The sequence below is a fragment of the Hippopotamus amphibius genome, chromosome 2 (assembly GCF_030028045.1).
Source record: "Hippopotamus amphibius kiboko isolate mHipAmp2 chromosome 2, mHipAmp2.hap2, whole genome shotgun sequence".
In the NCBI taxonomy this organism is placed as follows: Eukaryota; Metazoa; Chordata; class Mammalia; order Artiodactyla; family Hippopotamidae; genus Hippopotamus; species Hippopotamus amphibius.
The window spans coordinates 116880131-116906504 of NC_080187.1; the positions used below are offsets into that span (position 1 = coordinate 116880131).

Sequence of the window (26374 nt, forward strand, 5' to 3'; positions counted from 1 at the left end):
TATCTGTAATAATCAGCTGTCTTATGATGGTAGGTACATTACACACACACACACACACACACACACACACACACACACATGAATCTCAAAAATCAAAGTTGGTTTTTAACTAAAAATAACTTTCAGGTACTTACAGTTATTCCTAGCTTTGAAAGTGACATGTTGATAACATCATTCACTGTGTCTGAATTTGTTACTGTTATAGTTACAGACTGCAAGAAGCAAGAAAAATTGCTATAAATAAGTTTTAAACAGGTGAGTAAATAACTATTGTCAAATTATTATCCATATTCTAAAGGCAAAGCTTGTTTTCAGGTAATGACAATGTAAAGCGCATGTAGAACACAAACCCCTAATTATAGTTGATTTCCATTTCTTTATATAACATGAAGCTAGCTAGGAGAAAGCATTTCAGTAAAACAGATATTTCTCTTAAAGGATTTGTGGCACACAAAATATAGAAGCTTAAGTAAGAAAGAGAAAGACAGAATTCTGAGAGGGCACATGGGCTGGTCTTCAGCACCTTAAGGCTGTGTCTATAATAGAGGAAGGATAGTTTAAAAAGAAGGATCTGGACCCTCTTCTCTCTTCCTGAGTTGTGTTTTTATAGTATGGTTTTATTGCTTTGCAATTACATAGTAAAGTAAATTAGTAAAATTAGAATAAGAGCTGGCTGTAAAATATATTTCTAAAAAAACTACTATTTAGTGAGTACTTTCTCTGTGTCAGGTATCATGGGTACTAAGATTTTCATGATTGAAATCTGTTGAGGACTTCCCTGGTGGCACAGTGGTTAAGAATCCAGCTGACAATGCAGGGGACGCAGGTTCGATCCCTGGTCAGGGAAGATCCCTCATTCCGAGGAGCAACCAAGCCCGTGTGCCACAACTACTGAGGCTGCGCTCTCGAGCCCGAAAGTGACAACTGCTCCACCCGTGTGCCACAGCTACTGAAGCCTGCGCGCCTAGAGCCTGTGCTCTGCAGCAAGAGAAGCCACCGCAATGAGAAGCCTGCGCACTGCAATGAAGAGTAGTCTCCTCTCGCTGCAACTAGAGAACGCCCTCGTGCACAGCAACAAAGACCCAATGCAGCCAAAAATAAATAAATAAATTAATTAATTAAAAAAAGAAATCTGTTGAGTCAATTAAATAAAATCAATGAATCTAGGAAATGAGATTGAAAATTTTAAAGATTCCAGTTCCATTCCAAACTCTGCCAGTGAATAGGGTATTTATAATAGCTCTACCACACATCACATTAAGAAACTGCTCCAAAAAAATAGGAAGACAATTTATAGAAAATTAATATGAGGTAATAATGATTAAAATTTTGCAAACTTGGTGAAAGACATAAATTTACAAATTCAAGAAGTTCAGAAAATGCTAAACAGGCAGATTCAAAAAAGACCATGCTTTGAAACTTCATCGCCACGCTGCTAAAAACGAAAAATAAAGAAAAAAATCTTGAAAGCAGCCAAAGAAAAATGACAAATCACATACAGGGGATTAATGTTTGAGCACAGAATACTCATCAGAAAACACAGAGACTAAAAGACAATGGAACATCCTTAAAGTGCTGAAAGGAAAACATTTGCAAACAAAATTCTATAGCCAGCAAAAATAGCCTTCAAGAGTTAAGGTGAGGAGAGAAAAAGATGGCGGCGAAGTAGAGAGACGTGGAGTGCATCCCTCTCCACAGATGCATTGGGAATGCATGGAAGGACGCAGTCATTCCCACAGAGAACCAGCTGAACACCAGCAGACGGCCTCGGACACCAGAAAGGACCGCAAGGAGCCTGACATAACCGGTAGGGAGGCATCTACGAGGGCTCAAAGAGGGTGAAGCGGCGGAGCTGTGGCAGACGGGAGGGAGTGAGAAACATACGGAGGGTCCGCAGCGCAGCTCAGCGTTCCCGGACCGAGACATCGATCCGCGGCTGAACGGAGGGACCAGGAGCGGGAGCGTGGGAACCGGAGAGCTGGTTCGGGGGAGAAACATTGTTGCCGGTAGGGTGACGGACCGAGAGGACAGGAGGGAGGAGGTCCGCGGAGAGGAGTGCCGATCCCTGAGAGCTGCCCGGCCATGATGGCGGCTGGAGGCTGCAGGCTCCCGGGCGGGGGGGAGGAGCCGCACGCATAGCCTCTCTCTCTCTTTCTGCGCCTCTGCAACAGGCAGCGGAGAGACGCCCTGCGGGGCCACATAAGGCGCTCAGGGATAACAAGCACCCTCAGGCGCTCGGGCGGGGCTAGATTAAAACTCCTTGCAACGCCAGCAGCAGGGAGGCTGCCGAGAGAAAAAAAAAAAAAAAAAAAAAACCAGCATCAAAAAGAAAAAACCCCGAGAGAGGCCCAACTCTAAGACTTTCTGTGTACGCCTGAGCCACCAGCGCCCTCTGCAACAGGCACCTCCAAGCCTGACTGAAGCAACAGTGCGCCACTGCTCACTCCCTCCCAGGAGAAGGAGCCACTATTGCACCCTCTCCCTCCCCACACACCGAGGCTTACAGACGAACAATAAAGGAACCTCTGCTGGTCACAGAATAACGCAAAAAAAAAAAACCCAAGGCAAGGAAAAGGACACTTACAGCTGAGACGCTAAGGAAACAGAAATAGTAGTATCAATACCTATTGAACTGGTCCATTCTGGGATCAGTTCTGGATTTTTTTTTTTTTTTTTCCTTTCTCTTTTTTTTTTTTTTCTTTTTTTTTTTTTTTTTTTTTTTTTTGATTTATTAAATACTATCTTAGCCCTAAGGGATCTACAAGTTTTACAACATAATTTTATAAGGATATTTTTTACTCTTTTTTTTTTTTTTGCCTTTTAAAATACTTCTATATCTAGCTAAGTTTTTGGTAGTACGGACAAAATATCTTTCATACTTTCCTTTCATCCCTTTCTTTTATACACTTCTATTCCTTTCTTTTTCTTTGCATATTTCCAACCACATTACGCTCTTCTGTTCCCCTTTCTTCCAGCCATTTTAAGTGTATTTTATCTTAACATACTTATAAGCAACACTATCGGTCTGCTCAGACTCCTTGCTCTATTCTCCAGATGATGCACTGCCTTGGTATTAATATTAGGCTTTTGTCTTTATCTTAGTTCTTAGTACAGTTGTCTAATTACATTCTGAGAATCTCCATTCTCTCTGGTGGTACTCCAGCTCATTTCTATATTTGATCCTAGCTTACAAAATCTCCCTGGATTGATGTTTGTATGTGTAGGGTGTTATTTGTTGTTTGTTTGCTTTTGCTTTTGTCTCTGATTTGTTCTGTTTCAGTTGTCAATTTCTGCTGGGTTTCTCTCTGAATATCTGATAGCACACTGGGGTTCTGTCAGCTCTTTCTAGAGCCTTATGTCCTAACGGATTCAATAATTGTGTGTCTTATACATGTATGTGTTTCCTAGACTGAATATTCGTCTAATCCAATACTTGGACATTAGTCTGAGGCTTGGACAGTCTTCTATAAACACCTCTATCACCAGGACAAGCAACCCCAAAAGCTTGGACAACCATGAGGAAACAAAGAAACACCATGCAGGCAAAGGAGCAGGAAAAAAACCCACAAGACCAAATAAATGAGGAGGAAATAGGAAAAATGCCTGAAAAAGAATTTAGAGTAATGATAGTAAAAATGATACAAAATCTCGATAACAAATTAGAGAAAGTACAAGAAACAGTTCATAAGAACTCAGAAAAACAAACAGCAATGGATAACAAAATAACTGAAATTAAAAATACTCTAGATGCTCTAACCAGCAGAATGACTGAGGCAGAAGAACGAATAAGTGAGTTGGAAGATAGAATGGAAGAAATAAACGCCACAGAGCAGGAAAAAGATAAAAAAATAAAAAGACTAGAAGACAGCCTCAGAGACCTCAGTGATAACCTTAAACGTACCAACATTCGAATTATAGGCATCCCAGAAGAAGAAGAAAACAAGAAAGGGTCTGTGAAAATATTTGAAGAGGTTCTAGTGGAAAACTTCCCCAACATGGGAAAGGAAATAATGAACCAAGTCCAAGAAGCACAGAGAGTCCCATACAGAATAAACCCAAGGAGAAATACACCAAGACACATATTAATCAAACTAACGACAATTCAACACAAAGAAAAAATATTAAAAGCAGCAAGAGAAAAGCAACAAACAACATATAAGGGAAAACCCATCAGGATAACAGCTGACCTTTCTACAGAAACTCTGCAGGCCAGAAGGGAATGGCAGGATATACTGAAAGTCCTGAAAGAGAGAAACCTACAGCCAAGAAGACTCTACCCAGCAAGAATCTCATTCAGATTTGAGGGAGAAATCAAAAGCTTTCCAGACAAGCAAAAGTTAAGAGAATTCAGCACCACCAAACCAGCCTTACAACAAGTGCTAAAGGAACTTCTCTAAGTAGGAAACACAAGAAAAGGAAAACACCTACAAATACAAACCCAAAACAATTAAGAAAATGGTAATTGGAACACACATGTCAATAATCACTTTAAATGTAAATGGATTAAATGCTCCAACCAAAAGACACAGACTGGCTGAATGGATACAAAAACAAGACCCTTCTATATGCTGCCTACAAGAAACCCACTTCAGACCAAGGGATACATATAGACTGAAAGTGAAGGGATGGAAAAAGATATTCCATGCAAATGGAAGTCGAAAGAAAGCTGGAGTAGCAATACTCATATCAGACAAATTAGACTTGAAAGTAAAGACTATTACAAGAGACAAGGAAGGGCACTACATAATGATCAAGGGATCCATCCAAGAAGAACATATCACAATGGTAAATATCTATGCCCCCAATATAGGAGCACCTCAATACATAAGGCAAATGCTAACAGCTATAAAAGGGGACATCGACAGTAACACAATTATAGTGGGAGACTTGAACACCCCACTTACATCAATGGACAGATCATCCAAACAGAAAATAAATAAAGACACACAAGCTTTAAATGACACATTAGACCATCTCGACTTAATTGATATTTATAGGACATTCCATCCAAAAACGACAGACTACACTTTCTTCTCAAGTGCACACGGAACATTTTCCAGGATAGATCACATCTTGGGTCACAAATCAAACCTCAGCAAATTCAAGAAAATTGAAATCATATCAAGCATCTTCTCAGACCACAATGCCATGAGACTAGATATCAATTACAGGAAAAAAACTGCAAAAAATACAAACACATGGAGGCTAAACAATTCACTATTAAACAACCAAGGAATCACTACAGAAATCAAAGAGGAAATCAAAAAGTATCTAGAAACAAATGACAACGAAAACACAACAACCCAAAACCTATGGGATGCAGCAAAAGCAGTTCTAAGAGGGAAGTTTATAGCAATACAGTCCTACCTTAAGAAACAAGAAAATGATCGAATAAACAACCTAACCTTACACCTCAAACAACTAGAGAAAGAAGAACAAAGAAACCCCAAAATGAGCAGAAGGAAAGAAATCGTAAAGATCAGAGCAGAAATAAATGAAAAAGAAAGGAAAGAAACCATAAGAAAAATAAATAAAACTAAAAGCTGGTTCTTTGAGAAGATTAACAAAATTGATAAACCATTAGCCAGACTCATCAAGAAAAAAAGAGAGAAGATGCAAATCAACAGAATTAGAAATGAAAAAGGAGAAGTCACAACGGACACCTCAGAAATACAAAACATCATGAGAGACTACAACAAGCAACTATATGCCAATCAATTGGATAACCTGGAAGAAATGGATACATTCTTAGAAAAATACAATCTTCCAAGACTGAACCAGGAAGAAATAGAAACCATGAACAGACCAATCACAAGTACAGAAATTGAGGCAGTGATTAAAAATCTCCCAACACACAAAAGCCCAGGACCAGATGGATTCACAGGTGAATTCTATCAAACATTTCGAGAAGAGTTAACACCTATCCTTCTCAAACTCTTCCAAAATATTGCAGAAGGCGGAGCACTCCCAAACTCATTCTATGAGGCTACCATCACCCTGATACCAAAACCAGGCAAAGATGTCACAAAAAAAGAAAACTACAGACCAATATCACTGATGAATATAGATGCAAAAATCCTCAACAAAATACTAGCTAACAGACTGCAACAGCACATTAAAAAAATCATACACCACGATCAAGTGGGGTTTATCCCTGGGATGCAAGGATTCTTCAATATACGCAAATCAATCAACGTGATACATCATATCAACAAATTGAAGGATAAAAACCATATGATCATTTCAATAGATGCAGAAAAAGCTTTTTACAAAGTTCAACATCCATTGATGATAAAAGCTCTCCAGAAAATGGGCATAGAAGGAAATTACCTCAACATCATAAAAGCCATATATGACAAACCAAAAGCCAACATTGTTCTCAATGGAGAAAAACTGGAAGAATTCCCTCTAAGAACAGGAACAAGACAAGGGTGTCCACTCTCACCACTGTTATTCAACATAGTTTTGGAAGTTTTAGCCACAGCAATCAGAGAAGAAAAAGAAATTAAAGGAATCCAAATTGGAAAAGAAGAAGTAAAATTATCACTCTTTGCAGATGACATGATACTATATATAGAAAACCCTAAAGACTCTACCAGAAAACTGCTAGCACTCATTGATGAGTTTAGTAAAGTAGCAGGATACAAAATTAATGCACAGAAATCTCTTGCATTCCTATACACGAACAACGGAAGAGCAGAAAGAGAAATTAAGGAAACTCTCCCATTCACCATTGCAACCAAAAGAATAAAATACCTAGGAATAAACCTGCCTAAGGAGGCAAAAGATCTGTATGCAGAAAACTTTAAGACACTGATGAAAGAAATCAAAGATGACATAAACAGATGGAGGGATATACCATGTTCCTGGATTGGAAGAATCAACATCGTGAAAATGACTGTACTACCCAAAGCAATTTACAGATTTAATGCAATCCCAATCAGATTACCAATGGCATTTTTCACAGAACTAGAGCAAGAAATCTTACGATTTGTATGGAAACGCAAAAGACCCCGAATAGCCAAAGCAATCTTGAGAAGGAAAAATGGAGTTGGTGGAATCAGGCTTCCTGACTTCAAACTATACTACAAGGCCATAGTGATCAAGACAGTATGGTACTGGCACAAAAATAGAAAGGAAGATCAATGGAACAGAATAGAGAACTCAGAAGTAAGCCCAAACACATATGGGCACCTTATCTTTGACAAAGGAGGCATGAGTATACAATGGAAAAAAGACAGCCTCTTCAATAAGTGGTGCTGGGAAAATTGGACAGCAACATGTAAAAGAATGAAATTAGAACACTTCCTAACACCATACACAAAAATAAACTCCAAATGGATTAAAGACCTACATATAAGGCCAGACACTATCAGACTCCTAGAGGAAAACATAGGCAGAACACTCTTTGACATACATCAAAGCAACATCCTTTTTGACCCACCTCCTAGAATCATGGAAATAAAATCAAGAATAAACGAATGGGACCTCATGAAACTTAAAAGCTTTTGCACAGCAAAGGAAACCATAAACAAGACTAAAAGGCAACCTTCAGAATGGGAAAAAATAATTGCCTATGAAACAACGGACAAAGGATTAACCTCCAAAATATACAAGCAGCTCATGCAGCTTCATACCAAAAAAGCAAATAACCCAATCCACAAATGGGCGGAAGACCTAAATAGACATTTCTCCAAAGAAGACAAACAGATGGCCAACAAACACATGAAAAGATGCTCAACATCACTAATCATTAGAGAAATGCAAGTCAAAGCCACAATGAGGTGTCACCTCACACCGTTCAGAATGGCCATCATCACAAAATCTGGAAACCACAAATGTTGGAGAGGGTGTGGAGAAAAGGGAACTCTCCTGCACTGTTGGTGGGATTGTAAGTTGGTACAACCACTATGGAAAACAATTTGCAGGTTCCTTAAAAAACTACAACTAGAACTACCATATGATCCAGTAATCCCACTCCTGAGCATATACCCAAAGAAAACCATAATCCCAAAAGAAACATGTACCATAATGTTTATTGCAGCACTATTTACAATAGCCAGGACATGGAAGCAACCTAAATGCCCATCAACAAATGAATGGATACAGAAGATGTGGCATATATATACAATGGAATATTACTCAGCTATAAAAAGGGATGAGATGGAGCTATATGTAATGAGGTGGATAGAACTACAATCTGTCATACAGAGTGAAGTAAGTCAGAAAGAGAAAGACAAATATTGCATGCTAACTCACATATACGGAATCTAAAAATGGTACTGATGAACTCAGTGACAAGAACAGGGAAGCAGATACAGGGAATGGACTGGAGAACTCGAGGTATGGGAGGGGGCAGGGGGTGAAGGGGAAACTGAGAAGAAGCGGGAGAGTAGTACAGACATATATATACTACCAACTGTAAAATAGTCAGTGGGAAGTTGTTGTATAACAAAGGGAGTCCAACTCGAGGATGGAAGATGCCTTAGAGGACTGGGGCAGGGAGGGTGGGGGGGAATCGAGGTGGGGGCGTCAAGGAAGGGAGGGAATATGGGGATATGTGTATAAAAACAGTTGATTGAACCTGGTGTACCCCCCAAAAAAATAAAATAAAATAATTAAAAAAAAAAAAAAAAGAGTTAAGGTGAGATAGACTTTTTAAAAAGTCTTTATTGACTTTATTATGATATTGCTTCTGTCTTATGTTTTTTGTTTTTTTTTTTTTGACCCTGAGGCACGTGGGATCTTATCTCCCTGACCAGGGATTGAACCTGCACCCCTTGCATTGGAAGGCAACGTCTTAACCACTTGGCTGCCAGGGAAGTCTCCCAAAGTAAAGACATTTTTAGATAAAAGAAACTAAGAAAATCTGTTAGCACCAGATCTGTACAAGAAAAGCTAAGGACAGTTTCCTCAGGATGAAATGAGGTAGTACCAGAGGGAAACTTGGATCTTCAGGAATGAAAAACATCAGAAATGTTTATTTTGTGTAAATTATATATAAAGTTGATTTTTTAAAATTTCAAGTTGATTTTCTGTGAAAAATTCTGAGTGTAACCCGCTGCCACAAATCAAAGCTGGCAGAGATAAAGAGTGGGCTTTGCTACAGGAGAACTCTCTAGTCTCATCTCCCTCAACCATTGCATTTATCTGGTGCTCAGAAACAGATCAGAATATTTGCATGGCTTTTGCTGTTGGCCAGGAAATAACTGTCTTAAACTACCTCTTCTTCTGTCTGCAAATACTATTTTGTGTGATCTAGAGCTACTGTAAACTAGAGCAGAACAGAATGTCATAAAAAATACCCAGAATATCTTGTCACTGTAAATGTTTTGGCTACTACAGTACACGTTCAGCAATTAAATTATATACAGATAACTGGGGCTAATGGTGTGACTTTTTTTTTTTCTCCAACAGCGTAAAGAAAATCAGGTAGAAATATGCTGGTAATTTCAGAGTGTCATCCCTTTCAGCTCAATTCGATCCTGACATTCTTCAGAATGAAAGACCTTTCAGAAGACTTCTGCATTTGACATGACTAAAAGCAACACCATCCCCTTGATCCTGTACTGGAAAGGGGACAGCACTGAGGTCAGCTGACAAAATGGGAACATGAATGGTTGATTAAAGTATTACATCAATGTTAAATTTAGTAAAGGTCATAACTGTGTGGTGGTTATATGAGAGAAGATCCTCATTCTTAGGAGATACCTCAGTATTTAAGCATAAAGGGCCATGGTGTATGTATGACCCTCAAAAATAGTTAGACACATACACCTACAGAGAGAGAGAGAGGGAGGGAGAAATGATAAAGCAAATGGAACAAAGTGTTCATAAATAGATGAATCTAGGTCAAGGGTATGTGGAGTATTCTTTGCACTATTTTTATTTTTGTAGCTTTTCTGTAAGTTTGCAATTATTCCAAATAAAAACATCACAGGAAAAAAAAAAAACTGTGGAAACAATCCAAACCACAATGTATGTAAGTAGCAACAATTAGAAGAAAAAATGTTTAATTTCAATAGGAAATACCTGCTTATGAAAATTACTTTATTACAGTGAACCACTAAAGTCGTTATTAGAAGAATCCAGAGAAATATTATGGACACTTAACGGTCAGTATTCTTTCCATGCTTAAACAGTGTAGCTATCGTGGATTCCTCTTGCTTCATATTGCCTAGGATTCACTTTTTATGAGGGAGAGTCAAAAATTATCCGCACTCCGGTTATATTAAAACTTCTGTTGGCTGTACTGTCTTATCAGCGCTTTCTGTTCAAGGCTACTGTCTCCCCAGTCACTGGTGTGGAGGTGTGAACGTGTTACATCAGTTCATTTGTAACTGCAGTGCAAGCAAAAATGGATGCCCCACTTGTGATCTGCACAAAAGAAGAGCAGCGTGCAGTGATTTGTTTTTTGTGCTCTGAGGGTGTACCCGGTGCCGATATTTATCGAAGACTTTGTGCGCAGTATGGAGAAAGTGTTTTGTTGTGACGAAGTGTGTATGAATGGATAGAGGAGTTCAAGGAAGGTCACACAAGTGTTAGCCATCAAGAAGGAGCCAGATTCACTTCTGATGAAGAAGTGAAGACAGCAGTGCATTTGAACATTTTTAATGAGGGAATACGAAAGCTTGTTGACAGATGGACAAAGTGTGTTGAAAAGCGAGGGGATTACATCGAAAAATGATGTATTTGTCTTTTCTGAAAGTTAAATTCTACAGCCAGAGTGCAGATCATTTCTGACTCACCCTTGTGTGTGTGTGTGTGTGTGTGTGTGTGTAGACACACATTTTTATAGGAAAATACATGTTCCCACATAGTACTTTCTAAATACTCCCTCTCTCTTTCCACTCTCTTTCATTCTCCCTCCCTCCCACCCATCCCATCTCTCTCTCTCTCTCTTGCTCTCTCCTGTATATCTCTATCAGTTTCATTTTGCTAAGCCAAGAACTTGGAATTTCATGTTTGATCTTAAAAACACTTACACAGGCACAGTTCTTGATGTCCTCAGTGAAGATTTTGAGGGGAATGCTTTTTGGCTGGTCCTTCTCTTTGGCTAACTTGATGTACCTAATAAAATTCAGTAATAACCCAAAACAGAGTAGACAAATTAGCTATTAGCTTATTTTCAAATCAATCTGTGTTGCTAACATTTTAAATAGTCTTTTTTATTCTCAAAGCATATAGATAGACTCAACAAAATCAAATTAGGGGTTGGAAGAAAATATGCAAAAATGTTTCCGGAAAATAAGATATGACCCAGAAAATAACAGGTCTCCTTTGTCATGTGAGATGTGGGCAGCAGATCCAGTCCTCAAAGCTTTCCTGCCTAGATTGGCAGGCCCAGTGCCTTCCTGGGTTCAAGGGTAGGAAGTAGCCGTTGCTTTGAGAATCATTCAGTACAGTCAGTAACCTGCACTTATGGAAATTTAATATATGTTTTGAGAATAATGGTAGCTCCGGCCATCAGGATGGAGAAAAGGGAAAGATGAGAGTGATAATCAGAACTTCCTCAAAAATAAGCAGAACATACATGTAAATGAGAGAACAGTATTTTGCAGTAGGAGCCATGATAAATCTACACAAGAGGGTAGTCTAACAATTCCTACCAAAGAGAGGGAGAAAAGTTTGGGGGCACTGCCTTGAAGAGATTTGTATTCTTCTATCATGGATTAAAGATTTAAGATACGTATACAAAATACCTTTGAAGGAAAGAGTGCCATTTTTCCTTTAGTTTGGAAGAACTGTAATATTAAAAAATGGGAGAAAAAATTACATGAAATACTTACACTAACATATTAAGACTTGTACTAACATATCAAGTGCCATTCCAGATAAAAATATCAGCAGCCAGTTGTTAACCGATGTGTATGCATGGGTAAGTTGTACCTTCCTCATAACTGGGCTTTTGATGGATGGACTCTGCTCTTTTTCAAGCAGTATTACAGCGATCGCAAGTAGATCTTAAGAGAAATTGGTTTGGAATCTAAACACTTGATTGCAGCTGTGTGATGCAAGTTGTGTCATCACGGGCAAGTCGCTTAACCACTCTGAGCTTCAGTTTTCAGAACTGAAGAAGGGTTAATTATACCTCAGAGTGTTCTTGCAGCTGGAAGTGCGATTCAGGTATAAAGAACATTATTATTCAGATTACATCATACTTAGGAACTGGCATTTGGATGGAACTGTCTTGTCCCAGAAACAAGAGTATCTTTTTAGGGAAAAAACCCTACAGTATTTTATTCCTTTATGTGTATAGCGTATAGCAGATTGTAATACATTAAATTAGTTTCTAGAAAACACGTTTTTCAGTACTGTGATCCTCTGATCGAGATCAGTCTACCTACTGCTAAGTTATTAAAGAGTAGTAGTTTGTCTGCTAAAGTTTGTGCAGCATTTACTATCCAAAGCTGAAAATGTTTTAAGTCTCATTCATGTGTGGACTTATCACTTACTAGCTTTTATTTATTGTAGTAAATTTCACATAACATAAAATTGACCATGAGTGACCTTCAGTACATTAACAGTATTGTGCAACCCTCACCACTATCTGGTTCTGGAGCATTTTCGTCACCCAAAAGCAAACCCAGTGTCCATTAAGCAGTCACTCCCCATCCCCCCACCCTCAGGCCCTGTACCACATTTTGTTTATACATTCATCAGCTGATGAACACTTAGGCTTGTTTATTTGGCTATTGTGGATAATGCTTCTGTGAGCATGTGTGTATAAATTTTTGTGTGGATGTGTGTTTTCATTTCCTTTGGGTATATACCCAGAATATATATGTTCTCCAGGGGCTGCCACATTTTATTTTCCTGTCCGCAACGCTGCTCCTGCCCCCTCCATCACCATTTCAGGACGTGTTTTAATCAGGAAGTGGAAATGCCCACTTATCTCCGCAACTGACATATGTACATGACACAGCTTCTAATTACTCATGGCAGTCTGCGGGAGAGCAAAACAGCCAATGGCAAAAGCGCTAGGTGCCAGGCATTGTCATACATGCCGTATATGTTCTTACACAGATTTTTAGCCAGTATGACACGTGTGAACCTGCCTTTCGCATTCCCCCCTCACTAGAAAACAAGAATCTTGGACCCTCCCTTATCATAATCTTTGAATATTCCCAGTTGAAACTGCTTCCTTTCACTTGCAACATGGAAAAGATGTTAAGCCATAGGAGCTGATAATCTTTCGAGAAGTAAGTCATGGAAAGTAGACATGTAGAAAATGACACAAATCATATTTCTTCCCAAAAAGCTTTGAAAACTTTCCTGAAGTCAACAGCTGCATTCTAGAATAGAGTATAAATTAACAACTTGGCAACATTTTCATTGTCCTGTCTTTGTGATGGTGCCAGAGATTTTGGTGGAGTGGGGCGGGGGGGACAAGAAAGAGGAGTGTTGAGTGCCTGTGATGAGCACTCAGTGTGCATAAGAATGAGACTTGAGGTGTGGTTGTTCCCGAAGGGCAGGCATAAGTGTTGCGTGACCCCTGGGAACCCAGCAGTGTCGACCTAGGATGTCCACATTCCCCATCCTCACTCCAGCCTAAGGATGCGTCTTGGAAAACTGACCTGTACTCCATGAAATCATACCTTTGTTTTAGACTGTCACCCCTCTGCAGACACCAAATAAGATTACCTGTACACAGCAATTTAGGCGACCTAGTATTTGATGAAATGATGAATGTTATGTGTCTAATTAAATCCTGTTTTTAAGGGAATTAATTTGGGAATATAAAGTCAGTTTTTCAAATGTAATTGTACTTGCTCAAGAAAGATATTCTAGTGATTTAAAGACACAGATACTCCCTTGAGATTAGGGGGCAGGAAGTTGGAGCGGGTTCCTAGGGTCTTGCTCTCATGCTCCTCCTTCCAGATACACGAACACCATGAACACATGAAGATGCAACTTCCCAAGCTCACATGGCCCATTGAAAAACCGCTGGTCAAAACCAAAGGAAGTTATTCCAGTAGTTCCCACTATTTATGATCAATATGCACGTATTTGCACATAAAAACCGTTTTTGGGGAAAGTACAAGGCATACAGGTGTCATGGGCTATCAAAAGGTGAGTCACTGGCGTGATATACGATCAGATTTCAGTGTTTTCCTTTTTTAACCCTTACAAATACAGGACCAAGCTGTAGGTCTTACCTGAAGGTGGCCACAAAGTTCACCGTGGGCCAGCCTAGGACAAAGGACTTCCTGGCACCAATGTTGGCTTCACCAACTTTGTCTGTACAGTTGGCAGTCCACATGGTGCTCAGCGGTATTTCATTTTTTACCTTAAAGTTCTTTTTATACCTGGAAAGAACCAAACAACACTTCTGTTAGTCTGTTTCTTAAATGTAATGGGAGAAGCTGTGTTCATGCTAAGGATGCTAGTTCTCACTGCTCCAGGGCAAAGCATGTCTCCTTCATCTCTGTTACTCTGTGTGCACAGCATAGCGAGTAGTTTGATAGACCTTTTCAAAGTGTGTGCTGAGCAGAGGCTGGTCCAGGAAGGCCCTGAAAACACTTCCTCGATGGCAGGAAATAGGCATTTTCTGAATGTTGAGTGTTGAGTATGGACCATCGTTTATATTTTAGAGCTTTTTTTAGAGAACCATTAACTCATTCTTATATTTGTTATTTATGACACTATATATTATATATGTATTTTTGTAATTATAATTTATTATACATTCACGTCTTGCTTACTTCAAAAAGTATTGAGGGGCTGAACAAAGATACATGGTACATGGTTTGTAAAAATAATTATACAGTCTTTTTCCTAGCAGAGACAGGCAAAATAAAAGCTGGGATTAGAGAGATTTAAAATACATTTTCAACCTTAATTTTTAAAAAGATTTTTTAGTATAGGTTATTTTAAGTTTCCTTTCTTAAGATTTTGTTCATACAATTTTCTCTTTGATTGTAGCTAAAACTGAAAAACTGTTAGCATACAGGCTGAACCCCAACTTAAAAATCAGTCAGTCAATCTCAGACCAGTGGCTAGGGTGTCTCATGTATAAGTGATAGACATACTTCCCATTTATCTCTGGGGAGTCAGAAGGTGATTGTCACCAGTGAAACTGCTTTCTGACAGTTTCTGCTGATTCTCTTTTGACTTCTGATATGGAAACTACCATATCTTTTGGTTAATTCACAAATTTAACACTTAGGTGGGCCTAGGATTTAGATCTTTACAAGTCCTATGAAAGATGCCTAGGGGACTTGGGCACACTGCTCTGGAACTCCCCACTAGCCAGAACCACATGTAGAAACACTAAAGGTAGAATGAGATCAAAGACACCGCATGTGCAGAAATCCCTGTGACTCTACTGATTCATGGAACAGTTAAAGCTACAACTCTTCAGTGGGATTTATGAAATGAAAATAATTTTGCAGGAAGCCCACTTGAAGGATAATCTAGATTCAGTGGGCACTATGAATATATATATATGGAAACATACCTTATAATTCAAGGTGGCTTTTTTCTACACTTAATTTCAACAGTTTTACCCTATGTCTGTGTATTTTAAGATTTCTATGAAACACAATTATCAGATAAAATTCTTTTTCTACATAGTAATTCTAAAGACATTATGAAGCTAAAAATATATGGCCAATGGGGAAGATAGACACATATCTGCTGGATTTTATAGATTTTTTTTTTCTGATGTAGATATCCATGTGTATTGACACCCAAAGTACTGTGCAGAAACTTCCCAATACACTGACCTTGCAAAAGTCATTTCAGTAATTCTCTTCTTAGTGAAATGAAGTGCCAAAATTATCCACTCCCTTGAAACCAAACCTAGGAGTTATCCAAAAGTCCAGAGCATGGTATCCACTCTCCTGTAACACTGAGCACTTACCATATGCCAAGCACTGTTGTAAATATTTTATAAACACTATTTCCTTTAATTGTCAAACAACCACACCAGGCAGTCTTTTTTAGCCCCATTTTACAGAGGAGGAAACTCACAGAGAGGTTAAGTGAATTGCCAAAAGCAGCAGAAACAGGGTTTGAACTCAGACAACCTGACTCATGAGCCTGTGCTCGTAACCACTTGGCCTCCATGGGTGTTGACCTGTAGGTCCCTGAAGAAGCCTCCTCCTCTTGCCTGTCCTCAGCCCCACCTCTTCCCACAGAGCCACCAGGCTTTCTGATGGGATTGTTCTTTTATTTGTGGAGTGAGATGATATATCTCATGATATTATACCAACAGAGCTAGATGCTAGCTTGGAAATGTTTAAACTGTATCACAACAAAGCTTTATACTACAGTGATTCTCCTAGGGTCTCATTGTGTTTCTTCACACTCAGTCACAACTCAGTGAGATTTTCTCAGTAGAAGTCAGAAAGAACAAAGCTAATGTAAACTAACTCGAGAAGAAGGGAGAGGAGGGCTGCAGTTTTCATTTCTATCGTGTGTCCCTTACTATGGATACCCCTCTCCTTTCCTTTACCTCAACCTTTATACCAGGGAGTAAGCCCCAATGGTTTGTGGAATTTATAGGAGTCTAGGGAGATTTCTCTTTACACAGGGGTGTCCCCTTAGATGCTTAGGAGAAGGGATTGTGGTGTATTCTCTAAGTATCTGTCATTTCACTGGTAAATTAATAGTAATCGTCATCTTTTGACCTAAATAAAATTCATTTTTCATTGTTTCTGTATTCTTCAATAACTAAACATGAGGATAGTGATGTCTAAAGACGGTGTGAGCTACGTACAGTCCCTTCCCATTTGTAAATTCTTCATGGACCTCTACTAGTATTAATATCTTAGTATTTACAAAGCAGATCCTGTTCTAAACAACAGAGGTAATAATTTTATTTGAAAAATAACTTATTAAGCATTCTAATGAATATCAAAAGTGATATTGAAGGTTTCATCTGAGTTTAATTCTTGAGAACAGAATTTTCTAGTGTATGTAGTATGAAAAAGAAAGGACAAAAACCTCAAAACAATTTTCACTGAATATTAACATCCCACACAACTGGAGAAATATTTCTTTGTGAAGAAATAAACATTTTAATCCCCCTTATTATTACATACAAGCTAAATTTTACTTATTCTGACCAACTACATAGGTAGCAATCAGCTGTTTATTCCATTTGTGTTGATTTCTGTAGCATCAGTCTAAAGATGAGTGAGTTTTCACCTGAAGTCTGAAGGTGAGCTGAGGTAAAAGGAAACTTCATTCATTCCCTCCACCCCTTCTTACGGCAAATGGAAAAACTGGGTGCTAAACTCAGATTATTAATTGGAACAGACTGATTCAGGGCATAACACGGTCCTCCATCTAAAAAGATGAGGCACGACAGGGAAGAAGTACATTTGTTATCACAGAAGGCTATTTCTTGTTTGTTGTTTCTTTCTGGAATAAAAAAAAAAATTTTTCTTTCATATTAATAATGATCATGACTATACCTAAATGTATTATGGGAATGATCTTGTAGGTAGTTTTCTAAAAATTGTGGAGAAAATTTGTGCAAGGTTGGCGGCACTCAGTCCTGCTAGTTATTGCAATGGAAGAATTGTGTTCCCCCCGCTCCCTGCCAACACCTTCACACCCTGACGCCCTCACTGCCAACACGACTATATTTGGAGATGGAGCTTTTAGGATGTAATTAAGGCTTATGAGGTCATAAGGCTAAGATTCTAATCCAGTAGGGTTGGTGGGCTTGTTAGAGGAGGGAGAGAGCTTTCTTCCACTCTCCCCGCATCCATGCACTGAGGAAATGCCATGTGAACATACAGTGAGAGGACAGCCATCTGCAAGCCAGGAAGAGAGCTCTCATTAGAACTTCCCTACGCTGGTGCCTGATCTTGGACCTCCAGCCTCCAGAACGATCAGAAAATAAGTTTCTGTTGTTTAAGCCACCAAGTCTATGGTATTCGTTGCATTTGTATTCAGGGTTGAGAGCAAAGTGCACCCAGTTGGTTCTGTCTCCAACATGTATTCCAGATCTGTCTGGCCTCATCTTTCATTGTCACTGTCAACCCCACGATGGAGCCTTTGTTCCTGTTCATCAGGACTGTTGCCTCCTCTAACTAGTCTCCCTGCTTCCACTCTTGCTTACCCAAAAGTCCATCATCTTCCAATAGTTAGAAAATTCTGCTAAAAATATACACTAGATATGGCTCCTATCCTAGTTAAACACCCTTCAGCATAGTATTTCAACCCCTTCCAGGCCTGTGGAGACCCTCTGTGACCTGACTACCATATCACATCTAATGTCACACCCCCTGCTTCAGGCTCCAGTCACACTGGCCTCCCCTGAACTCCTCCCTCCAGGGGACTGAGCCGCACCCACTTGGGCCTAGACGCCTAGGAGACTCATGCACCTTGGCTGGGGATGGTGGCTGCTGCTCACCCCGCAGGTCCAGTTTAGAGGCTGCCGCCTTGAGAGGTTCTCCTGCACAACCCCTCTCTAAGATGGTCCCATCTTCTACACGGTACCCTATCTCCCTTGTATCAGAAGCACTCATCACAATCTGTAATTTCCCCCTCTTATTTTTATCATCTGTCTGCAAGCCCCAGGCAAGAGAGACACTGTCATATTTTCCTACAATAAGGGTTAGCGAATGTGCAATTTTATGATCCTCGGGAGAGCATGTCATGTATACGCACTTGGTATTAGATATAAGCAACACATCGCTGTATAAGAAGAGGTGCTGCTTCTGCCTCCTCCAGCCTCTTTTGAGTTCTACGGGGCTGTGGATCAGCAGGGTATGATTGGCTCCCTCAGAGGATGTAGTATTTTGGCTGTGGGTGTCCACCTCAACGGAAGGGCTTCTCCTGCAAAACACAAACACCATAGAACAGCTAGTCGCTGGTCAGATGTGTGATGGAGTTCATGTTAAATGTCAAGCTCGACACACCTCTAAAAATTAGACTCAATCTCCCAAACAGGGCTTCATAGCTCAAACTCAGGAGTCAGTAAGTTATAGAAAGTTACTGAAAGAAATGAGGTCACCTAGGGAGTTGATATGGACAGAGAACAGTTTCAGGAACAAAACCCTGGGGCGTGTGGACTCTTAAAGGTGGGGAAAAGAAGAAAGCAGCAAAGCTGGTCAGGAACTGTTAGGAAGAGGAGAACCAAGAGGCCAAAGGTAGAGAGTAGGACAAGAAGGTAAAAACCACCACCACCAACACACCAACAACAACCACCCAAAATAGGACAATTTGTGGCCTCATATAGATAAAATAAAAGGATATGGAGATTTGCAAAGACGTAATTACAATTCAGTTTCACGTGAACATAAAAATGTAGATAACTGAGGATTCTGGAAGATTGACCCCAATCTTATCTAAGTATTCCAATTTGGGGGAAAATTCTCAAAGATCAGCAAATAATGCTGGAAACATCAAAAAGTTTCTAAGTATGGTAGTGCTTAGCTATTATTTGGTTGAGCTATGACTACGCTCTAACATAACTCTCAGGTCATGATAGGTAAAACAACTAAGTTGAACAGAAAATACTCTTTGATAAATAGAACAGACATGTTCATAGATCTACAGAAAGTTCTCCCCCGTGGAGCCAAAAAAGTGTCTCCTACTCCCCACTCCACCCCAGGAATGTAAAGCTGCTCACTTGTGTTCAGCAGCACTGAATCCTATGAACACCAGTAGCTCTTCATGAAACCAGTGCTGAAGTTAAAAATTAGTTCATATGTCTTTGAGGAAATAAAACAAAACACTTCCTGTGACCACCATCTGTTTTGATGATCAAAAATAGTATATTAAAAGACTACCTGAGGCGGCGAAACCTTGACTGACCACCAAAAAGCTCAAAGTGCTTTCTGATTGACGCGAACATCGTTTTTTCTCCAATTCTTGGCACTGAAACCAGAGTATGTCTACAGCACTTGGCAGAGTACTGTGGACAAATCCACGAAAGCTCAGGATTCTGTAGTAGTCAAGATCACTGGCCATTATGATGTCAGAGTTTTGAGGCTTATGCTATAACTGACAAACGCCATACTTGTTTCGCTGACTTTGCTTCCACCTTTTCATATTTTAAAATTCCTCTTTTTATTTTGAAATAACTGTAGATTCCCATGTAGCTATATGAAATAATACAGAGTCTATAACCTTTTACTCAGTTTCTCCCAATGGTAACATGTCTCTAAGCTATAATACAATATCATAACTAGGATATTAACATTGAAACAGTGAAGATACAGCACATTTCCATCACCTCCGCAATCCTTTAAATTACCCTTCTACAGCTATGTAGACTCCCTCCAACTTTTACCACCTCTTTAATCCCTGGCAACCACTAATCTTTCTCCATTTCTTTACTTTTTGCCATTTTCAAGAATGTTATACCAATGGGATCACACAGTATGTAACATTTTGGGATTTGCTCTTGTCCACTCAGCATAACTGGAGATTCATCCAGATTGTTGCAGGTATAATAGTTCGTTTCTTTGTAACTCTTGGTAGTAGTCCAGGATAATGATGTATCACAGTTTGCTTAACCAACTGGGTTGTCTTCAGTTTTGGCCTGTTACAAATAAAGCCGCAACAAAAACTTGTGTACACATTTTTGTGTCAACATAGGTTTCCCTTTCTCTAGGCTAAATGCCCAGGAGTGCAAATGTCTGGTTGTATGGTAGTTGTACCTTTTGTTTTTAAAGAAACGGTCAACTCGTTTTCCAGAGTGGCTGTACCATTTCACATTCTCACCAGTACTGTATGTGTTTGTTTCCCCAAATCCACACAAACATTTGGTGGTGTCATTTTTTATTTTAGGCATTCTGATAGCTGGGTAGCTCCATCTCATTGTGGATTTAATTTGCATTTCCCTAATAGTTAATGACACTGAACATCTTTTCATGTGCTTATTCGCCATCTGTATATCTTCTTCAGTTTTACGAACCTACGGTAATCTGCTAAAAACATTTCCTGTAAAGACACCTTTCTCTTTCCACTAGAAAATTGACCATTGTGCAGTTGAGGAGGCTGCTGCACAGATAGTTTAGGTACCATGAACCCAAGCAGCCACAGTGTAATGGAAGGATTCAAATCCCGCTGACTCTGGAGGTCACACAGCCTCTGGGCAGTGAGGCCCCTAATCTTTTCTCACAGGGATGGTCTCTTTGCTCTGACAACAGTGAAGGACTGAAATTTGATTATGTAAGAAAGTTTGTGGTTTCCCTGGCAGGCTCCTGTAATAGTTATCTGAATACATATCTTTTATTCCCCACTAGACTCTAAGGACCTCAAGGAATGAGTCTATTTTTTGATGTATCATTAAATTCTCACAGGCATTGGCACATTGGAGGAATTCAAAACATTTTATTGAGTAAATCAATGATATAGCTTTCTGCCCTGGATGAAGGAAAAAAAGAGAGAATCTAAAAGTCTCTCTTCCTTTTACTTCATTCATTTAACAGAGAGTATTTGAACCCGTACTGAAGGAAAGGCACTTGGTTAGGTCTGGGCAGCAGGGAGCAAAAGGGACTCTGGCCCAGCTCTCTCACAAAACCTAGATTGAAATGGGGGAGACAGAAATTAAACAGAATCTCACCAATAACTCTTATGTCAGACTCTGGTAGGTACTACAAAGAAAAATTAAAGAGTGAGATGAGCAATTACAAGACGGACCAGACACCTGACTTTGTGGAGAGGGCAGGCAAGGAAGGCTTCTTTGAACAGCTCCTGTGAAATGAGCTTTACAAGATAATTTGGGGGACTTCCCTGGTGGTCCAGTGGGTAAGACTCTGTGCTCCCAATGAAGAGGGCCCAGGTTCGATCCCTGGTCAGGGAACTATATCCCACATGCATACCACAACTAAGACTCCACATGCCACAACTAAAGATCCCACATGCCATAACTAAGACCCGGCATAGCCAAAATAAATAATAGATTTTTTAAAAAGATAATTTGGAATTAATTAGGAGGGTGGAGAGGAAAGGAGAGAGGTAAAGAGGGTTGGAGGGAAGGAGCAGAAAGAGAGAGAGGGAAAGAGGGAGAAGAAGAGAAGAGAAGAGAAAAATGTGTGTTGGGAGAGGATGTTTCATATTTCTTGCTGAAGGGATAGAATCTGAATATATGAAATTTCAGAGACGTGAAAGAGTTTGGTAGATTGGAGACACTAACAGAAGGTACGGGAAGGTGAAGTAAGTCAGGAAAGGTGGGTGGAGGCCAGAAGCACAGGTCTTTTTAGCCCTTTGTGACTTTGTTAAGGTCTTCACTCTTAAAATGAACTAGCATAGAAGCGGCATATAGACAGTGGCCTCCAGAGACTATTCAGCACTTTTAAAGGGACAGTGCTGGTCTGGACATGCTTGACTGTGATTAGAACCGTGGAGGCTCACTGGGCAACACTTTCTGGCCTCTCATCAAGCATTTGGCCGAATCTATTTAAGGCAAGAAATGTAGGCAGACATATCTCTGCACCTTGCCCAGTTCCCAAATTATCTCCATTCTCTGCCTCTCCCTTTTGGAGAGGTTAGGGGCCAGGAAGACGTCTCCCCTTCTAGAATCTAGTCACTGGTAATCAGTTCTGATATTCGTCGAGGAGCTTTTTAGGCTGTCCTCTCCCAGAAATTTTGAGTTACCAGATCCAGAAAACCTGTATTTATAAAAAGTGTTTTGCGTGATCCTTACATAGGACCAGGACTGTGATTGTTTTTTTAGGCATCAGTTGAGGAAGAAGTATTCTTACACCATCTTCCCTTTCTAGTGAAGCAAAAGAGAGAACACTTCTCAGAAAGATCAAGGAAGTGTTCCTTAGTCATGTAATAGTAATCTTTAAATGTAATAGCTAAAGCTGAATTTCTTCCAAAATACCATTGTTAGTTCTTTTAATTTTATGAAAGAATTCTAAATGGAAAAACAGTGACGTGTGTTTTCTTTTTTTTTTAACTTTATTTAATTTTTTTATTGGGGTATAGTTGCCTTACAATGTTGTATTAGTTTCTGCTGTACAATGAAGTGGATCAGCTATATGTATACATATATCCCCTCCCTCTTGGATCTCCCTACACCCCCACCCCCAATCCCACCCATCTAGGTCATTACAGAGCACCGAGCTGAGCTCCCTGTGCTATACAGCAGGTTCCCACCAGCTATCTATTTTACACATGGTAGTGTATATATGTCAATCATAATCTCCCAATTTGTCCCACCCTCTCCATCTCCCTCCGTGTCCACATGTCCACTCTCTGTGTCTGCGACAAGGCGCGTTTTCATTTATTTCATTGAACACTGAACTTTTGCCCTAAGTATCAAATAGAAGAGGTGATCCTATGACAATAGTACCAACATTTAAACACGTTGCAAAGACGAGACTATTCTGTTTTTTCCTTTAGATTTTTAACTCTTTGATTAAATGTCTGTATTGGAAAACAGATTGGGTATTGTCAAGAGCATGAGTTCTGGAATCCAGTTACCTAGTTTTGAATCCTTCCTTGTTCTTTACCATGTGGAAAGACTAGGAAAATCGGTGTGCAATGTCCTTATTTGTAAAATAGAGATGATGATAAAAGTACATCATGAAAATTAAGTGAGATTATACTTCAGAAAACTTACTGTGGTACCTAACACAGTAATCCCTCAGTTAATGTTAGTCATACTTTTAGGAGACTGAAACTTTGTATTCAAAGATAGCAAGCAGCATGGTGGATATTCTTCCAAGACAAAGACAGGGAGATAGAACAGCTACCAATGTTGACTGACTGACTACAAGTTGCCAAGCTCTTTGCCATGCAGTTTATGTACATCATCTCATTTCTTTGCAGCAGATTTGTGAGGTGAGAATCATTATTTCTAGTTTTAGAGATGGAGAAACTGAGGCTCAGGAAGGTTAAGTAACTGAGAACCATATAGCAAACAGTTTAGAGTCACGTTTGTCTCATTTCAAAGTCAAAATGTTTGCACAACTGAACAATGTTTCCCCTCTGGAGGAGGGAAGAAAATATATTTAAGCCACATCAGGTTTAGGTTGGCTCCCAAATTATTTAATTGGAATGTATCTAAGTGTTTTCATTAACTGTCAGCATTTGCATTTGGTGCCCATACCCTACTCTGTCCTCCTTAAAATGGCTGGTTGTGGAACCCTTGGCTGGCAGCATGGACTAGCTCTCAGACAGGAAGTTTATATCAGCTCCCAAGGTGGATCGTCGACTCCTGTTACTTTAAGGAGCCAGACCTTGGGCTTCGGGCAGGCTGGGAGTAGCAGTCAGGACTGTGAAAATGCTCTGATGATTCACCTCCTGATGTCTGGTTGTCCACGTCTCTGTGACACAGACCAGGCTGTGAATGGTGGCTAAACCTTTCCCCTGCCTCCTCAGCCTACTCGCCATTCTGGGTCACTGTCTCTGTGAGTAATTTCTCTCCTGATTCTGGCACTCTGGACCGTCTACTACCTACTAATTGATTTTTACCTCCGCAAAAAGGGGAAAGAGAGGGATGCCCAGGCCTTGGCAGTGAGTACTTGTTCCACTACCCTTTTCTGCCCCCTGCTGACCATACCTGGGAATTATGTTTAACCCCCAGGCCCTTGGTCCAAGCCAGATTCCTAATAGAGTGAATGAATCCTGGCACACACAAAAAAACTAAATAAATAAAATAAGTGATATTTTCATGCATTATTTTTAAAAGGCAAATTTCAAAAAAATACTTTAAAATATATTTCAAATTTCAAAAAAAATACATGATTAACAAAATATCTCAATGTATCCTTAAAGAATACAGTCATCCCTCAGTATCTGTGGGGGATTAGTTCCAGGATTCCTTGTGGATACTACAATCCACGGATGTTTGAGTCTGTTATGTAAAATGGCATAGTATTTGCATATAACCTATGCACATCCTTCTGTATGCTTTACATCATCTACAGAGTACTTATAATAGCTAATACAATGTAAATTCTAGGTACACAGTTGCCAGTGTGCAGCAAATTTAAGTATTGCTTTCTGGAAATTTCTGGAATTTTTTTGGAATATTTTGGACCTTAAGTTGGTTGAATCCGTGGAACTTATGGATGCATAGGGCTGACTGTACCATCTTATATGTACATAGACCCTACCATCCATCTTTTCACTCAAGGGACAGGTCTGATAGCAGAGTTGAAAATCATGCTAACAGTATTGATCAGTCTTTTTCATCATGCATGTGTATGAGAAAAAAACCCCAGAAAGTGTAGTAGAAACCAGCAGCAAAAATGATAGGGTCCAAGTGGAACCGATATAACAGTTGACTCCTGAAGAAAACAGTTAATTAAGAGAACTGAAGAAAAACTTGATAAAAAAAAAAAAAACCCCAAACCCTAACATCTTCAGAGTCAAGAAGCCAAAGAATAGGTGGCTGGGAAATTAGAATAATCAAAGAAGAAAGATTTCTTGGAAATTAAAGGTATCATTGGCTAAATGAATAATTTAGTAGGAAGTCTTGAAGATTGGGTTTAAGGAATCCCATTTGAGCTTGACACTTGGACCATTCATCTTTCCATTTTAATGATATAGATTACCTTTTTTTCCTCAATAGGTAGAGCTATTCAGTCTTTCAAGAAGGAGTAATTTAATAATCGGAATAATGTAAATGCTATTTCAGTTTGTAGAATCAACATATAAACAAAACTTGGAAGACAATAGTAGCTATAAAAGAGAATCTAATATTAATAACATTGATAATGTATAAAAATGGAAGTCTGACTTTTAAGGCAGCAGAGAGATGTGGAAGGTAATATCAGACAGATTTTTCTCACGTTATCTAGTAATGAATCAGATATACTATCTAAAACTGATGTAACGAAATATGGGGTTTAAGCATATTCTTTAAAATTATAGATAACCACCAGAAGAACCAAAGCACTATAACTGGAAAAACTTAGTAATGGATAAGGAAATATGAACTAAGTTTATCGTCTTTCAATAGATACTATCTAAAGTTGATGAATGAGAAGTGGAGGAATTAGCATAAGTTTCAGAGATATGGTAATAACCAGCAACAGAATAAAAGATGTTTAAAAATAGGGAGTAAGGGGTGGTGGGATGAATTGGGACTTTGGGATTGACATATATACACTACTAAGTATAAAATAGATAACTAATGAAAACCTACTGTATAGTATAGGGAACTCTACTCAGTGCTCTGTGGTGACCTAAGTGGAAAGGAAATCCAAAAAGGAGGGGATATGTGTATACATATAGCTGATTCACTTGGCTCTACAGCAGAAACTAACACAACATTGTAAAGCAACTATACTCCAATAAAAATTAATTAAAAAAGTAGGAAGCTGGGTTAGAAATGGGCCGTGGGAGAACGAGGTCAGGTAGAGAACTTACATTTTTTAGTACCACTCTGTACTGTTTTATTTTTTTTAACTTGTGCATGTATTAATTTTACAGGTTAAAGTAAAAAGTG

The 26374-nt window shown here is 39.3% G+C and overlaps 1 protein-coding gene across 1 annotated transcript in view; it reads right to left on the minus strand.

The window, feature by feature from the left end:
- LOC130844445 (rho GTPase-activating protein 20-like) overlaps positions 1-19816 on the minus strand; it is a 36360-nt gene extending 16544 nt beyond the window's left edge. The window contains exons 1-6 of the mRNA XM_057720689.1: positions 19752-19816; positions 18628-18795; positions 14160-14309; positions 11703-11744; positions 10986-11070; positions 135-212 (exon numbers count right to left, since the gene is read on the minus strand). Of these exons, the coding sequence (XP_057576672.1) occupies positions 135-212; positions 10986-11070; positions 11703-11744; positions 14160-14309; positions 18628-18795; positions 19752-19816 (588 nt within the window). The remainder of the gene's footprint in view (positions 1-134; positions 213-10985; positions 11071-11702; positions 11745-14159; positions 14310-18627; positions 18796-19751) is intronic.
- Between the last annotated feature and the right edge of the window lie 6558 nt (positions 19817-26374).